Source organism: Podarcis tiliguerta (assembly GCF_965153285.1).
Source record: "Podarcis tiliguerta genome assembly, chromosome: 3".
In the NCBI taxonomy this organism is placed as follows: domain Eukaryota; kingdom Metazoa; phylum Chordata; class Lepidosauria; order Squamata; family Lacertidae; genus Podarcis; species Podarcis tiliguerta.
The window spans coordinates 35288981-35307334 of record NC_139536.1 but is presented as its reverse complement, the minus strand read 5'-3'; the positions used below and the strand labels follow the sequence as shown (position 1 = coordinate 35307334).

Sequence of the window (18354 nt, the reverse complement as noted above, 5' to 3'; positions counted from 1 at the left end):
GCACATAGGGAGAAGTTTCCCACCCTTTCTCATAATCCTAGGATCCAATGATGCTGAATGGTGGGAGATTCAGGCTAGACAAAAAGAAAGTACTCCTTCACACAGCATATAGCTCAGATATGGAATCTGAAATCACAAGATGTAGTGAGCGCCACCAACAATGAATAGAATATTAATAGCTAGCAGTCATGATGGCTATATATTACCTTCTGTAACAGAGGCAGCATGTTTCTGAACACCAGTTGCTTGGAAGTAACAGAAGAACGCCATTGCTCACAGTACGCTTGTGGGCTTCCCCCAGGCACATTTGGCCGGCCACTGAACTAGATGGACTTTCGGTTTAATCCAACAGAGCTATTTGCATAAAAAAATGGTTGTAAGTTTAAACTTTCTTGTTTCTAGTTTCTATGAAAGTTCCCATTCATTCCTAATGACTCCCCCCCCCCCCCACTGTTCAACATTTTATCCGTAAACTAGACAGATATCTGAATAATGAAGACCACATACTCTCATTGTTTGCAATTGTTATTTATTAAAAGTGCAGTAGAGCAATAAAATAAAATCTCAGTGCTTCAGTAAATCTGTGCGTAAATCATTATATCCCAAGTACACCATTATCTAGAAAACATACCAAATTTGTACATAGATCCAAGAATCATATAGTGCTTGATTATGGAACACCAAAAAATGTGCTTAACAACTCACTTTAAATATAAAATGACCTCCTTTAAAAATGGATCAAAAGGCCATTTTGCCAAACCAGTAAGCATGAAGCCCCAACTTTTCCCCTGCAGACAAGCTTCAGGGGCAACTGTAACAAAACCACATCTGGGTACCCTGTTTTCAATTATTGGACAGTTTTTCAGAAAGTAACACAAATGTATTCAGAACCAGCATTTGTAGCAAGTTTTCCGTTCGTGAGATAAAGTTAATTTCCAAGCCCTTTTAAAAGAAATCATGCCTATGCGTTTACAACTGGAAAGCGAAAACCCCCAAATGTACACTTTATATAGTTCAATTTTTAAAAAGGAAGGAAGAAAGGAACTCATTCACATTTGGTAGGTGGGAGCTGTATTATTGTCTCCATGTTGAGTGTACAACTCGGTTTACTGTGTTATCTACATTAGCTTGCATGCCAAATATTGCTGAAGGTGCAAAAGTCACGGAAACACGCACATGGGAAACTTCTCTTTTGTTATTGACGTTAACTAGATTGGAGCAGTTTCCTAACATCCCTAGGCCAATGCCTTCCTGCAATGCCTGGTATATCAGAAGATCCATTGGAAAACATCTTCTTTTACACAAGTCACAGCTGTATTCCTGTGCTTCTTATTCTTTTCATGGGGATATGTATAGGAGGCATTTACGGTAGACATGGCGGATTTTTGATGTTGTAAGACCCCATCCAAGGAAGGCGTTTATTTTACGGTGCAGCAATCTTAGGTCAAAGAACGCAGTTTAAAATTTCGAATGAGATTCCTGACACAATCTGAAAACTAAAAGCAGGTAAATTGCAGGACTGAAACAAATGTTCATATATCCTCAGAACAACCATGAAAGAAAGAAAGAAAGAAAGAAAGAAAGAAAGAAAGAGCAGCAGAAGTATTAAAAATGCAAAGTCAAGCTTTTAATCTGTAAGTTTTTAAAATGTCACTTCTGAAGTTTAATTGTCAAGGAGTTTGCAAAAAATAATAATAATAAACAGAATGATCATTGCTTTCCTAAAGGCAAAAATGTGCACACACTGCTCTGCACACATGAGAGGGGGGGCATGTGGTGAAGTTGGGGATCAGTATGTGTAAGAAGGATGCATTTAAACATCAAGTCCTGCTGATAAAATTTTATGGCCAATAATGCTCAGAATGAGCTTTCCCAATTCCAGACACTTGGGTTTGCCTTAAAATCCTTACATCCTAACACCGTCATTAACTGTATGTGGGAGAATTGGAAGACACTGTTTCCCTAGATTTGTTGCCGTTTTAATGTGCTACTCACAGAGGATTCCATCATCTTGAACGCCACCTTGAAGAGCCTGGGGGATTTGGTGATCCAGCAGGTTCTATAGAAACAGGATGGAAATGTTTTGGAGTGGTGACAGAAATGTAGCCCAGTGACTGGATTTGGCACAAAGGAGTGTGTATCCCGAAACTGTATTCCTTCCAGTATCTTGCAGAAAAGAAACAAGCCTATAGCTTTAAAAAGTAATAATTTTGATGAAGGGAGACCTATTTCCAGAACATTTAACGATTGGAAGATAAATAGCAGCCGTGTTCAGCACAATTCTGTTGTGAGAATTAAAATGCCCCATTAACATTCAACACCACTGGAAGCAAGAGTCTCACAGCATTACAGGGACTAATTTGAGTATTTAGCATCAGTTTTCTCAGTTGACAAACACCTGTTTTCCATTTTCAAGGATGAAATGTAGCCTATTCTCACCGTACCAAAGTGTTATTTGGCCGAAGTGGTAAAAAATAGTATATATTTTCCAGTGTTAGGCCCAAGTATTAAAAATCATTGTTCACTTGCTTGAAAATTCTAATCACTTTTTTGTGTGTGTGTCTGCCTGAATTCCTAGTTCTGGATCATATTATTCTACATCAGTGGAAATCTTATTATGCATATGTTTTTAGTGCAGGTGCCAAAAGATGGACAGCCATGAATAGTGAGGACTGTAGCCTTGTACACTGAGAATAGTTAAGGTGCTCAGTACAGCTACACTTCAGGAAGCCAAAGAAGCCCTAGGAAGATGAGAACTTCAACACTACTGCCAAGGAGCCCATTTACTACATAGGCAGGCAAATGAGATGAACGATGTCTGTTTCATACAGGAAAGTCAAGTCACTTAAAACAGCTGCCAAGATGATCGATAACTCAAGTTGTGCTTTGTAATTCCCATCAGCTAGATCTCCACTTCCTAGTATGTGATGGTGCTGCCTTTGATGACCGGCAAGTGATGCCTTGGTTCGGAAACTTTAGACCTATGTTAGCCTCTCTGGAAGTCTCCTCTTTGCCCTCCTTTCTTGCTGAGCAGTTTCACCTCCTCAATGACCATGTCGTGAGTGACTGCTTTGCACATATCATAGACGGTCAAGGCAGCTAGGCTGGCAGCGGTCAAGGCTTCCATTTCGACACCAGTTTTCCCATAGGTGTGACACAGAGCCTGAATCACCACTGCATGCCTCCTCTCATCTAGACTCAGGGAGACATCCACCAGACTCAGTGGGACGTTGTGGCACAGTGGAATCAACTGGCTGGTCAGCTTGGCTCCCTGAATCCCGGCTATCTGGGCAACTGCTAGCACATCCCCCTTTTTCATTTGGTTCTGTTGCACCAAGGCAAATGCTTTCTCGCCCAGATGGACCACAGCACTGGCCACTGCAGTCCGTTCAGAATCCAGCTTCCTGCCCACATCCACCATGGAGGCACGACCCTCCTGGTCAATGTGGGTTAGACGATCTGAGGCACTAAGAAATTGGCCGCTGGGAAGAGGTCCCTGGTTCTTCTCCTCTGCTTTGCTCCTGGTCACCCCAGAGTGAATGCCTCTAATCATGTGAAAAGCCTGCTGAGGGATAGAAGTTCCTGTCCTAAGGCACTTTGCTGCCAAAGTTGAGCTCAAGTTCTTTTGGCAAATGCAATGGCTGCGGAGCTGAGCTTGCAAAATTCCTGCTGCAAGCTGTCCTGTTGAACAAGTTCCTGGCAAAGCATGATGTCCTATAAAGACATTTTTCTGGAATGTCTTCCGCATCTGTTTGGATAAACTTGCTCTTGGAGTCAGCCAGTGGCCAGTTCTGTGGCTCCCGTCATTTAAACAAGCTCGGTCCTGCAGGGCATCTTGGAGCAGTGGGAACGACCATGATGCTGCCTCTAGGGAAATAAAAAACACAGGGTTGTTAAGTTTGTTGGATGAGAGAAGCTACTAGGAATTTTACACAGAGTTCTATAACCCCCCACAAACCAGAGAGAGAGAGAGAAGAAAAAAATAAATTCATACCCTTCTAGATAATGAAATTTACTTAATTTGCCAGGCCAGTTATCAGTTATTAAAAAGCAGCTGCTTTCAGGTGCATGAAACTGAGTAGGTGTGTGCTGGGCTTGCAGGACAAGCTGAGGCTCAAATCGAAGAAATCCACCAATCCAGAAAGCCAAATTCTATCACAGAGCAGAATTATACTTCATGGGTGTTCTGCTCCAACATGGTAGCAACCTGTTTGATTTCTCAGAAGTTTTCTTCCCCCAAAATGGGCTTCCATTTTAATGCCCCATTTGATGGCTGCTTTAGAGTTGTGAGTGCAGGGTTGAGCAGACTTTATTGTTGTGAGGTGGCTGAAGGAGCTGTGTTTTTCTTTCTACTACTCCAGCACCCTGCAGTCTCCCTGGTTGCCAGCACTTCCTAATCTGAAAAAGCTCCACGGCAGGAGTGACTTCCCTGGGCTTTAGCTGAAGTGCAGGCAGCTGGGCAGGCTGGTGCGTTTGCTGCTTCTATTTACAAGGGAATCCTTGGCCACTTAAAAAGATATATTATTTTCACACCAATTCTTTAAAAGTAAAAATGCTTCACTTTTTAAAAAAGTTAATGAATGGTTGTCAGGGGGTGGGGTGGGAGATAGCTTCCATTTACAGAAAAGATCAGCTGCTGATGTCATAGTTTTCAGGAAACACAGGCAGATCATCAGAGTTGACTTGCAGAATGAAAAGACAATCACAAAATCCCTCAGTCCAGCAAAAACTCTGTACCCCCACCCATCAGAATTTCACCCACATTTCCCCTCTCTTTGATAATTTTCAAATGCACTTTCTTTTATTATCACTTGACAAGAGAATGATTGGGGGGTGGGGAAATGAAAGAAATTTTCAGCACAGGGCTAAATTATGGCTACTAAAGCCATTCTGAAAAGCTGCTAGTTTATTCCCTATTCTAGAATCATCTAACTGAACACAAGAAGTGTGGAAAGAAATGCTGACTTGTGGAATACTAGTGAGAATCTGCAGTGCAGGAATGAACAGGAACTAAATGGGTCTGTGGGGAAGGATGGAGCATGCAGAATGACATGCTCCCATTTCTGTCTCTAAAAACCTCCACATATATCAAATCTCAGGCAGATAATGGTGCCATTTTAAAACAATTTTCTTCATGGTCACGAGGGCTATCAGCATATTTAAAAAAGAATAAGGATGAGGATCCATGAGGAATCTAAAGGATGCACTGGACTGTGAATAAGAGGCCAGCTTCTAATTTGTGCATGAACTCATGGACAAAACTAAGACTCCACTACTAAGCTTCAGCACACTGCAACTGAAAGGCAGAGAGCACCTTTCCCTGTACCCAGCCATTTGAATGCACCCAAAGATGCTTTTGACTTTTTCTGAATAGCAATTGCAGCCCTCGAGAAACAAACAGGAGGGCAACCAGATGGCAAGAGGTCTAGAACATAGCTGTCAATGTTTTCCCTTTTTTAAAGGGAAATTCCATTATTACGAATAGGATTCCTTGCAAGAAAAGGGAAAAGTTGACAGCTATGGTCTAGAAACCAAGGCCCATGAAGAATGATTGAAATAGCTGGGCATGTTTAGTCTGGAGGAGAGATAGCCAACAGGAAACATGATAGCATGCACTCAAATGTCCGGAGGACTTGCCACTTAAAAGATGGAGCAGACTTGTTCTCTATTTCACACAACCAGAGGGCAATTCTGGAACTAGCAGATGAAAATTGCAGGGAAGGGATCTCCTGCTAAACATTAGGAGACGCTTCCCAATGGCAAGAACCTAGAGCGGTGATGGGCTCCCCGCTGGACATACTCCAGCAGAGGCTCCGTGTCTGGCAGAGATTCTGTAGTTGCAAGATTCCTGCCCTGAGCAAGGGGGCTTGACCCAATAACCTCAAATATCCCTTCTAAAATTGTTCGAGAAGCAGCTTGCTTGATGGCTAGAAGGCTGGTGGCCTCGGGTGGGAAAGCTATCTGTGTAGCCCTCTATACTGTAGCCCACATAAATATATTCACCTACAAGATCACTCATGAGGCTGCTGGCTTCGTGGTCATGCATATATTTAGGAACATAGGAAGCTGCCTCATGTCCACTCAATCGGTCCATCAAGTTCAATACTTTTTACACTGAGTTGCAGCAGCTATCCAGGTTTTCGGGCAGGGGACATTAGCAGCTGTACCTGGAGATGCCAGGGAACCAGGGATCTTCTGTAAGGAAAGCTGATATCTATCCCAGAGCTACAGCCCTTCCCCCAAACACACCCTTGGGATTCAGAAAGTGAGATGCCACGCTGTTAAGCTCGAAGCAGTGTCTCATTAAACTGAGCTAAGAGTAAGTACGATGAATTGTGGTGCCGTCATAGGCTTTTTACAGTACGCTACTCCTGACGCAAAGCCGTTGCCTGCTCCATCTTCCAAGTCCCAAGAATGGGAAAGGAAGCTGCAACGTAGACTTACTCCTTTTGGAGCAGTAGCCCAAACTTCAAGCGACTACAGTAAAAAGCAGTCACTTGCTGTTGCCAGCTCTCGCTGTGTTAACAACAGACACGTCATGTTTGGAGCTTTGCTGCGGCAAGCTCAGATTCCCTCGCTGACACGCGTTACCTTTGCTCTGGCTGGGAGCTTTGCCAGGTTCAGTTCCAAGTCCACTGGGAACCAGCCCTCTCTGCCCTTCTCATTAATCCCTTGGCTCTGGCAATTACAGTGTCCAGTGCCAAGGACCAAGTCAAAAGGAGCCTGTTAAACATAATGGCAGCAATTCTCTTTATGAGCAAGGGAGGGAGAAGGGGGGGGGGATGTAAAGCAGTAGCCAAAGCTCTTTTTAATGATGTGTACCTTTAAGAAGTCTCAGCACACGCTTTTTTCCTGCTTCCCTGGGAAGCTTCTGTTCCCCCAGCAGTCCTGTTTCATTTCCAGCAGCAGAGAGATGAGGCAAGGCTTGGTGCAGTTCAGCTCACAGACCAGCTATGTCTTTAAGATGAATCCTTACAAAGGATTCAAGGTCTTTTCATATAAGAGAACGTGTCCCTTCTTTTAGAAATACTGGAGCACTCAGAGGCTCTAATTTTGGGGAGCAAAAAACACTCTCTCAATATCAAAAGAGCACTCCTGCAGCACAGCTGCCTTCCACCAGGAAAGCGTGTGTTGCAAGGAATGCACCACTTTTTAACATAGAATAGAATCATAGAATCATAGAGTTGGAAGAGACCACAAGGGCCATCGAGTCCAACCCCCTGCCAAGCAGGAAACACCATCAGAGCACTCCTGACATATGGTTGTCAAGCCTCTGCTTAAAGACCTCCAAAGAAGGAGACTCCACCACACTCCTTGGCAGCAAATTCCACTGTCGAACAGCTCTTACTGTCAGGAAGTTCTTCCTAATGTTTAGATGGAATCTTCTTTCTTGTAGTTTGGATCCATTGCTCCGTGTCCGCTTCTCTGGAGCAGCAGAAAACAACCTTTCTCCCTCCTCTATGTGACATTCTTTTATATATTTGAACATGGCTATCATATCACCCCTTAACCTCCTCTTCTCCAGGCTAAACATGCCCAGCTCCCTTAGCCGTTCCTCATAAGGCATGACCAAACATGTTTGGTCCAACAGTACAGGGCTTGACCAGGAGTATAAGATGTTTCAGAAAGACTGGAGAAGTGTACTTAGCAAGCACCATTTTCCTCACCACGGATTTACAGCCAGTTGCCCCACAAATGAATAACAATAGATGTATTCATAGCCGGTTCCCCTGGACTGCAAATTCTCCACAAGATTCTGAATATCACTTCCTCCTATCCCAACACAGACAAAGTAATTCAGAAGAAGAGGTTCCAAATACATTTGCCAGCCAAAGAGGTTGAGGGTTAAAATTCCACCATGTTTGCCTAACCAGGGACCAAGAATGCTGAAAAAGTGATGGAAGATTCCTGCCACATGCTCAAATGATCTGTGGGAATTTCCTATAGGTGATGTGAGTAGGCAGTGCAATGGGAGTGGGGAAGTGGTTTTCAGCCAAGGGCTGCATCCCTTCATAGGCAGCTCACTGGGGAAGGCATGCCGGGGGGGGGGGGGGCAGGACAGAGGCAAAAGGGGGGTGGAGCTATGGATGTGATGCTTGCTTTTCTACAGTAGGCTACATCTCTCTCTCTCACACACACCCCTCTCTCTATCCAAATAAATAAGAGACATCCTCATATTTCAAGGACACATTAGAGGAGATTGCAGGGCAGGGACCATGAGTGGAGAATGGCTTGAGGAGAGTCCCAAGGGCCAGACAAAGAGACCTGGGGTCCACACCCCTGCAGTCCAGGATGCTCATTAACAAGCAGGGAGAAATGGGGAAATATTACTTAGATGCCACCTGCAAGATGGAATTTGAAAGGGGAAAGCTTGCCCTTCTCCATAGGTCTGGGATTAAATGTGAGGTTAAGCAAGCAATAGAGCTGGGCCTCCAACTAAACTGGACTCTCTCCTGTTCACTTGCCAGCAAACCTATGCTAGATGTGCACCAATGTTCTGCTTTTTTTCCAGATGGCCTCTTTAAATTTCAGACAGCTTGAAATATAGTGGCTAGCTTTCCATTTTATGGGACAGGAGAGGAGTTAGCCGCAATGGCCATCCTAGTAGTAGAAGGGGGGAAAGCATTGTCGTAGTACTTTGCAAGGGATAAAGCACAGTGAATATACATTCTATCATGGGCTCGGGAGTGTGCTTCCAGTTCTGCCTGGTTACAACTGCATATACATGCAGGAAGAGGAAGGATCACAACATACAGATTTGGGAAATGAGGGTCTTAAAAAGACAGTATCTATGCTCTAGAATCCAGCACTGCCAACTCACAGTTCTCATTAATGTCTATGCTATATAGATCTTATACTTCACTTTTTGCAATTGCCAAACTCCCCACCCCCCACCCCAGCCGGCACTCTCCTGCGAATGAGCCTATGTGAAGCAAGATGTCAAAGGGAAACAATGAGATCACTTTTTAAAAATCCCCTTAAAGCAGTGAAGGGAAGCGTGGAAATACACTAAGGCAGCAGGGCAGCACAATTAATTCCTTGCACAGCACTCAGTGGCAGTGGAGGCTACATTCCCTCAACACCTCCTTGGTGTGTTCTCCAACCGCTTCCTTCTGCCTGTTTACATGCTAGCTGGCTTTGGGGGAACCATGCAATCAGCCTGAAGTCCAAATTAGGAGGCCCTTCTAGTCATTCTCCATATGCCTCGACTAGCCTGCGTGTCATGACAAAGCTGGCTCAACTCTGGTCACAGAAACCAGACTGTTTGTACAGAGAATGCCAGTGGTTAGTTTTCCCGAGATGCTGAATGCACGCTTGTCAGACTCAATCCAGCTCTTAGCTGCGTAAACAGACTGTAGGCAGCCTGCCTGCCATTCCAAAGCCAGCTAGAGGGGTCCCATCTTTGCATCGAGCTTCCTTCGCTCTCCCCAAAACGTCTTGTTGAATTACAGGCAAATCCCCAAACCTATCTCAATAGAGCGCCAGTGGGATGAGTACTGGCTCACCACATGGTTCTTCCATGCTGTGGAAGTGCTAGTAGCTAATTGTTCCTGTTCCCAAGTTATCTGAATTCCAACTATGTAATTCTGTCAATGCGCCCAATTTTAAAGCAGCTGAGAAGAACACAGAGAGAATGAGATACCCCTTCACTATAAAGTGCTTACCTACAGGCTATGGAGAGAAAAAGACAGGCAGCTCATAAACCCCCATGAGAATGAATAAACAAGTTGTACACTCAGCAAAAGGTGGAAGTGAATGGCCAAGGAGATCACAAAAGTTTTTGCCAAGTAACATGCAATTTCTCCTTGTGAGCTCTTTTTAAAAGCTGTTTGTACACCTCTTTAAAAATTCAAACACACTTAGCCTAGGAAAAGACTGACCCTTTCCCCAAGGGGCAAATGTAAATACAGCATTGTGATGTGTTTTATTACGTACTGATTGGTCACCCACCAATGAGGATCATTGGCCTGTTCTTCATCTGGGAAATGTTGAACATGCCTGGGAATAAATAAAGGATAGACAGACATGAATTAGAGGATGCTGAGGATTTTAAGTCATATTAGCTTTGTATTGTAAATGGAAACAATACTTGAAAAGTGCAAGGAATAGCATAGACATCTAGTTAGTCGGTCCCAATAAGGAAAAAGTATTCAGAAGCACAGAAATGAAGAATTCATCCCAACAAATGGGCTTCTTTAACACCCTCCTCAAGCGAAAAAGGAAACAGTTTGAACCTCCTGAAGCAGAACTGATGTTAAACAGTTCGCATGGGAAATGAGCAGCCAGGTTCCTGCAGCAAACTAGTGGAGAAGGGTTGGATCAGAAGCACAACAGGACCTGAAATGGCAGGGCTCTAGGAAAGCCAGACATGTGACTTGGAATTATCAATGTTTCCCTACAGAGGTTCACCTTTGACCTCAGAAACAACTATAATAAGGTCTTCTGGTGGCAGAATTCTGGATGATTCCAAAGGCTCTGGTGTCATCTCATTCACAATAAGACAATAAAAGGCATGAAGCTGTAAAAACCTTTGCTAAGAAAGGAAAATGGACCCCCTATTCCTGGTTAAATAGAGGCCACATATTGTTTCTTTTGACTCTGCCTGTCTACCACTCCAGGCTTCCAGATCCCTGGGTCAACAGTAGCATTTATTTGCCACCTACTAGGCAAATCGAGCAACTACTAAAACACAGGAAAATTCACGAATACAAATTTGCAACAATTGAAACTTTCATACTGTTACAACGTAACCAGCTGTATTTGTGTTGCTATGTGGGACTAAAAATTAGGTGGAAAATGTGTGACCAGGTAAATAATGTGACCAGCAGCTGCTTAAGTTGCACTTAACACTTTCAGCATAAAACAGGATCCTCTCATGCTAAAAAATAAAATAAAAGGACTGCAGGATAGACAGAAATAGATGGAGAGATAGATAAAGCCCTTTGGTTATATATTTTATTAGGCTGGGGAAACCCAGCCAGATGGGCGGGGTACAAATAATAAATTATTATTATTATTATTATTATTATTATAGGCACTATGGCAATGCAATCGCTCTTAAATGAAGTGCACAATGCAGCCTATACAACTTGGAATCGTAAAACAAAATACCTGCATGTTGTTTCTTTTTCCTGCCAACAGCTGCCCCAATGATCTGAACCAGTTCTTCTTCTGAGGCATTAGATCGTAAGTGATCTCGCAAGGACACTTCTGCATTTCCAAAAAGGCACACCTGTAAAAAATGAATGAGAGGAGAGAGAATCATATAACCCTGCTTGCCTGGATGCATCAACTCTGATGGCATGAAAACATCCCCAAAAGGTTTTTATCTCCAGATCCGTCTTTAATTATACTCTGCCCAATTATACTCAGCTGTCCATTCCAACACTAAAACCCATGTGGGGATTGGTAGTCAAAGGGACATTTGAAGGCAATAGCCATCACTTTCTCAACTGCAGAAAATTTTGGAGGGCGGGGATCAGGAAGCAAGGCTGCCACCGCTGGGTGGGAATTGCCAATATTTAATTGAAAGCTAATTTTAAAAACACAACATGGAAACATAACGTGGCAGGAAGCGTTCTTCCTCCTAGCCCCCCACCCCCAATTCAGTCTGCGCAACATATGTCTGATTTGACAGATCAGGCAGAGTTCTGCAATGAATCTGGATACTGGCAAAGAAGAAAACCCACACCCTCCCAGTCACATTACTGAGAGTAGCATTCCTGCTGCCAATTTAAGAGGATTTAACATAAAAAAGCTACACAATGTGTTTATCTTCAGAGACTTCTCACCAATTAGTTTAACAGCTCAAATATGCTGCATTATGAAAACAAGGCAGTTTCTGTAACACTGAGAGCCAAGGAAAAAGACACAGTTGTTCTTTCCAACAGCAAAACAAAAATCTACAGTAGGATCCAACAGGGACTGTTATTTGATTTACCACTTGAGTCTAACTAGGCAGCAATCATCCAATGACTTCTGGCCCATTTTGGATGCAATGACAACTTTGTGCGCACTTGATGCAGGTTATATAATCATGTAAGCACTCTAACGGCCCAGATGAAGCTGGCGAATAACGTCGTGCTCCTACCTTCAAGTTTCCATCAGCTGTGATCCTCAGTCGATTACAGGATCCACAGAAGTGTTCAGACATTGAGGTGATGAAGCTGACTTGTCCCTGAAAATGCGGCACCTTATATGCCTGTTGTGACCCAGGCATGGATTGAGAAAGAGAAAACAGAGAGAAAAGTTGAAGCACATCTTCGTTAATATCTTACTCAACTGGCTTCAGCATCATCCTATTCCAGTTAATGAAAACTGGAGTAAGATACGCAGCGGCATACCTAGCCGCTCAGGTGTGGTGTGCGCGTCCTGCATTTGCGGGCAGGGCGCACTGCATGGAGCCTCTCTGCCACCTCCCCCTCAGCTGTAGGGCAGATGAGGAACAGATGGAGGGCCATTTTAGGCAGCATGGAGCCTGCAGGTGCCAAGCCACCACGTCACTCCCAGGAGAGATGCGTGGCTCAGGCACGCTGCAGGCCACGCGGTAAGTGCCAGCCCCTGTGGTGTGGTGCCCAGTGCCAGCTGCGTTTCATTATGTTTGCTGACTGAACTAAAAAGTTTCATAAGCCCATTTTTTTAAAAAAACCTCATATTTTTGCATTTTCTCACCCCCCCCCCCCCGCAGTGATGACACCCGGGATGGCCTGCAGCCCCCACACTCCCATTCCTTCGCCACTGAAGAGGTGAAGATACTGTACAGGCTAAATCCAAGGTAAGTTGCCAGAAGAAAATCTAACTACGAACTGAAAAATTGTTAAGTACGTATGTGTGAAACCAATGCTGAAAAATGAACAGTTCACTCTTCATGGCTGTATCACTCTTTCACTATGTATGGCCACATCTGATTAAAAGTAGCTACCAGAATTACGGACATCTACTTCTGCTTCATTGACTATGCAAAAGCCTTTGACTGTGTCGACCACAGCAAACTATGGCAAGTTCTTAAAGAAATGGGAGTGCCTGATCACCTCAACTGTCTCCTGAGAAATCTCTATGTGGGACAAGAAGCTACAGTTAGAACTGGATATGGAACAACTGATTGGTTCAAAATTGGGAAAGGAGTACGACAAGGCTGTATATTGTCTCCCTGCTTATTTAACTTATCTGCAGAATTCATCATGAGAAAGGCTGGGCTGGATGAATCCGAAGCCGGAATTAAGATTGCCGAAAGAAATATCAACAACCTCAGATATGCAGATGACACAACCTTGATGGCAGAAAGTGAGGAGGAATTAAAGAACCTTTTATTGAGGGTGAAAGAGGAGAGCACAAAATATGGTCTGAAGCTCAACATCAAAAAAACGAAGATCATTGCCACTGGTCCCATCACCTCCTGGCATATAGAAGGGGAAGAAATGGAGGCAGTAAGAGATTTTACTTTCTTGGGCTCCATGATCACTGCAGATGGTGACAGCAGTCACGAAATTAAAAGACGCCTGCTTCTTGGGAGAAAAGCAATGACAAACCTAGACAGCATCTTAAAAAGTAGAGACATCACCTTGCCAACAAAGGTCCGCATAGTAAAAGCTATGGTTTTCCCAGTAGTGATGTATGGAAGTGAGAGCTGGACCATAAAGAGGGCTGATCGCCAAAGAATTGATGCTTCTGAATTATGGTGCTGGAGGAGACTCTTGAGAATCCCATGGACTGCAAGAAGATCAAACGTATCCATTCTTAAGGAAATCAGCCCTGAGTGCTCACTGGAAGGACAGATCGTGAAGCTGAGGCTCCAATACTTTGGCCACCTCATGAGAAGAGAAGACTCCCTGGAATGACCCTGATGTTGGGAAAGATGGAGGGCACAAGGAGACAGAGGATGAGATGGTTGGATGGTGTTCTTGAAGCTACCAGCATGAGTTTGATCAAACTGCAGGAGGTAGTGGAGGACAGAAGTGCCTGGCGTGCTCCGGTCCATGGGGTCACGAAGAGCCGGACACGACTAAACAACAACAACCAGAATTACGGAGCTTCTTATCTTCATACCAAAATTTTCCTGTAAAATCTGGTTGTGCGAGTTTTGCCTCAATATGTATGCAAACGGAAGATTCCACAACAGATCAGCAAAATGTGACGAGATGATGTTTACTTTAAAACTTGTTCAAAGGGACAAAATTTGGTGTGGAAAGTAACCATCTGTAGATCATGTATAACAACTGGGCTTGGTCAAGTGTATAAATTCTGAAAAGTCACAGTTGGTCATGGATTCCATAATCTAGACACATGAAAAGGCAACAAAATACATGCCTAAAACTCGCAATGTGTAATGGACATCAACAAGAAAATGTTTTTTTTCCAGCAAACCTACAAAGATTCCTATGTGAAATCCCTTCCTGGAAATCCTTGAGGTTCATACTTTACGAATTGCAGCCTATAAAGCACTATTGCTATTAATAATTCTGATAGGATTTCTATTTTCTCCATGCTTAATTTCCACGTCTTAAAAAACATTTCACTTTTCTTCACTGCTACCTGGTTTTTCTTTTTCTTTGTAAATAATTTCTTATTAATTTTTCATTAATAATGTTCCAATTAACAACAAATCAAATCATACCAAATCATAAATCATAACTCAAATAATAAATCCAATTATACATTTCAAATGAAAAGCCAATTAAACATTCCAAATCACATAATTTAAATGTGAGGTTTAGTAAGCAATAGAGCCGGGCCTCCAACTAAACTGGACTCTCTCCTGTTCACTTGCCAGCAAGCCTGTGCTATATGTGCACCAATGTTTTGGTTTTTTCCAGATGGCCTCTTTAAATTTCAGACAGCTGGAAATATAGTGGCTAGATTTCCATTTTATGTGACAGGAGAGGAGTTAGCCGCAATGGCCATCCTAGAAGTGGAAGGGAGGAAAGCATTGCTACCTGGTTTTAAGTATTTGGAAAAACGGAAGCTAGTAACAAACCCCAAATACATTAAAAAATATAAAGACATAAACAGAATATGAGCATATGCAATTATCACAGGATGATCTAAAAACAAATCACAAGTAATTTCCTTCATTGAAGTCATTGCCCTGGAAGACGTTTGTCACACATGAAGCAATCTTGAGGACGGCTTCAAACATGGCTTTCCCAGACAGTTTCAAAATATGAGTTACCTGTGGCAAGAATAGGCTCTTGCTATAGGTACACCATATGAACATGGTAGACTCACATGTACGCAGCTGCATCTATTCCTAAAACTTTTATAACTTTACAGAAAACACATTATATTTACATATCCAAAGGAAAGAGTTAAGTCATTCTCTATCCTCCCACAGTCAGTTTCATTTTAGCGGGCAGACTCTCTCCTATATCATAATCCTTTAATCATGACTGTCACAACTGTTGAAAGTATGTGGGCAGGCATCTACCAGGACCATCGCAGCCATTTCAATTTTCCCTTCAAGAGCTAATTGCATTGGTGTTGACATAGCAGGCTTATAAGCAAGCCCTGAACTTTGCAAAACTTCTGGGCTCCCTTTGATCCTACTGCATTAATCACCTTAGCAGTGCTAGAGGCTTCTTCACAAGGCACTTTTTCCAGCTCTGGCCATCTCTGCTTGATCGTATCGAGCATCTCCTTATAGCTCACCATTTTCCTGAAGTTCCACTTGTTGCCTAGAATGAGAGGAGAACCAATATTGCTGTGCAACATGCGCGGCAGTGAGAGCGCAACAGAAGGCTTATTTTCTGACGTGTTATTTTCTGTCTAGGATCACACAGAAAGATACAAAATAAAGCATTCCCCGGAATTTCATTTATCTCCTTTCCAAACAAGAAAGCTCTCAAGGCCACAGAAGCTGTAGACCCATCCTCGGCCAACATCCCATCACCAACTTCGGGAAAAGTGGGAATTGCTCAATTCAGCATCATCCATTTTCTCAGCCAAAGTACAGCCAGGGGTGCTTAAATGCTCACCATCAAAGGGCATGTATTCTATGAAGCGCACATCCAGGGGCTGCTTCTCGGTCAGAGCCACGAAATCTACCAGCTCATCTTCATTAAGACCTCTCATAACTACACAGTTCACCTAGGAGGAAGGAAAAGCCAGCTAACTAAACTGAATATGTCAACATCATGCACATCACAGAATAAGTGGCGATCAATATAAAAGCTCAGAAGGATTATCACTGCAAAAGAACCATTTTTTCCATTACTTGTTTCTTTAAAGAAAACCCTAAAGTTGGGTATTAAGAATTTATTTCAGAACTCAATTATCTGGATGGAACCTCCACACTCAGTTGTGTTTCCCATTTTTTATTCAGCAACAGTGATACCAGCCAAAAACCTGTATCAAGAAGATAATAATTCTCACCTTAACAGGATTATACCCAAGTTCAAGGGCTTTTTGGATCCCTTCCATTACCTTATGGAAACCTAAAATATAAACAAAAATAAGCTCTGACACAGGACATATAAAAGTATTTTTTTCTAAATATAAACACACATGCAATGCACACATTCATATACATATACTATACACATAAGATATACTCTCTCACACACATATATATGGGGTTGTTTCTTAAAATATAAACTGAATTCAATAAAAAAATCAGTTAGAGTCAAACACATAACGTCTTTCTTCTGACATTAAAAACCCAATATTGGGAAACTATATGACTTTGATGTCAAGGGTAGCATAAAACTTCCCAACAGTTCACAATCTGTATTTTTGTGGCAGATTATGGTTGCTATCAAACAGCCAAATCAGTTACAGTGGTACCTCGGGTTAAGTACTTAATTCGTTCCGGAGGTCCATTCTTAACCTGAAACTGTTCTTAACCTGAAGCACCACTTTAGCTAACTGGGCCTCCTGCTGCTGCTGCGCCACCAGAGCACGATTTCTGTTCTCATCCTGAAGCAAAGTTCTTAACCTGAAGCACTATTTCTGGGTTAGCGGAGTCTGTAACCTGAAGCGTATGTAACCCAAGGTACCACTGTACTTTCCATCTGATAGGGAAAGGCTGCTCTGCTCAGGTACTCAGCAGCTATCACTTCTGGCAAGTCTGGACACTGACCACACAAGTTATTTATGTTTGTTGAACAGATGCCCCTACTCACCCAGACATTTCCCAAACTGCTTTTGAAACTTTCCCGAGTTTTAAAAGCAGTTGTCGCATGCCATGGATCTTTCCTACCCTGAGCTCCTTTGGGAGAAAAGCAGGGATAAATACATGGGCTGCTATTTGAAAATAGAAGCTAAGCCCACACTGAGACCACAAAACCAACCTCCCAGGGCTGGTCAGGGGGACTGAGAAATGCTGTTCTCCCAAGAGATGAGAGCAATAGCACAGTGAAATGGCAAAGAAGCCTGGCAAAATGTATACTAGCCTTTGCCAACCAGGTGCCCTCCAGATATTTTGGACTACAACTCCCATTAGCATATCTGATAGGAATTGTAGTCCAAAAACATATGGAGGGCACCAGGTTGGCAAAGACTGAGGTATAAGGTTCAAATAAACAAACTGGAATATCACATCAGTTGCCTGATGCCAAAACTGGTTTGTTGCTTCTGCTTCCTGTGACTAAGAAAACCTATGACATCGAATGTAAGGTTTATTTTGATAAAATAAGACTGCAAAAATAACATGGCGCCTGAGAGTATAACATATGGTGATAAACACTGAGGAGCTACTCTCAGGAACAAGACCCTTACGGAAAGGCTTAGAAAAAGGTCAGGAAAGAAAGGGGCCATTTGTATGACTTTAGGAAAGTCATAAGACAATTCAGAACCAAGTAATCGGAACACAAGCAATCAAGCATTAAGGCAATCACAAACGAACATCTAGGCAATTCATACCAGCTCACTTGTTTTCCTAATGGGCATGTCAGGGATGATCTGCAAAGAGATAGCCTGACATCTGGACAGATCATTCCTCTGCAGAGAATAAGCTCAGTCAAGCTTGAATCTTCCTTCCCAGACATTCCTCTGAGAGTGAGACGAAGGACCTAAGAGCAGTCCGTCTGATCAGACCAGAGACCCATCAAGCCAAGCATCTTGTTCCTCACAGGAATCAAAACCTGATGCCTTTTGGGAAGCCCGCAAGCATGGCATGGGGAAGTACCCCTCTCCTGCTGCTGCCCCCCTAGTGACTGGTATGTAGAGGCACACCGCTTCTGGTCCTGGAAATAGCATATAGCCATTCTGGCTATCAGCCATTAAGAGACTTTTCTGTTTCAACTAAATGTGTTTAAAGCCTCTTTCAGAGTTTGTGGCCATCACTACATCTTGTTCATTTACAAAATGCTTGGATGAGGTTTGTCTCTGAGCTCAGCAGCCCCCATCATCTTAATGCCT

General features: G+C 43.0%; 1 protein-coding gene across 2 annotated transcripts in view; it reads right to left on the bottom strand.

The window, feature by feature from the left end:
- Nucleotides 1-512: 512 nt before the first annotated feature.
- Nucleotides 513-18354, bottom strand: part of MOCS1 (molybdenum cofactor synthesis 1) — a 35081-nt gene continuing 17239 nt past the window's right edge. The window contains exons 5-11 of one of the 2 annotated variants that reach the window (XM_083434487.1): nucleotides 16369-16430; nucleotides 15972-16083; nucleotides 15556-15671; nucleotides 12092-12202; nucleotides 11113-11233; nucleotides 9937-9999; nucleotides 513-3867 (exon numbers count right to left, since the gene is read on the bottom strand). In XM_083434487.1, the coding sequence (XP_083290613.1) occupies nucleotides 9944-9999; nucleotides 11113-11233; nucleotides 12092-12202; nucleotides 15556-15671; nucleotides 15972-16083; nucleotides 16369-16430 (578 nt within the window). In that variant the 3' untranslated portion in view covers nucleotides 513-3867; nucleotides 9937-9943. The remainder of the gene's footprint in view (nucleotides 3868-9936; nucleotides 10000-11112; nucleotides 11234-12091; nucleotides 12203-15555; nucleotides 15672-15971; nucleotides 16084-16368; nucleotides 16431-18354) is intronic. The other variant, XM_083434486.1, reaches the window with a different exon arrangement.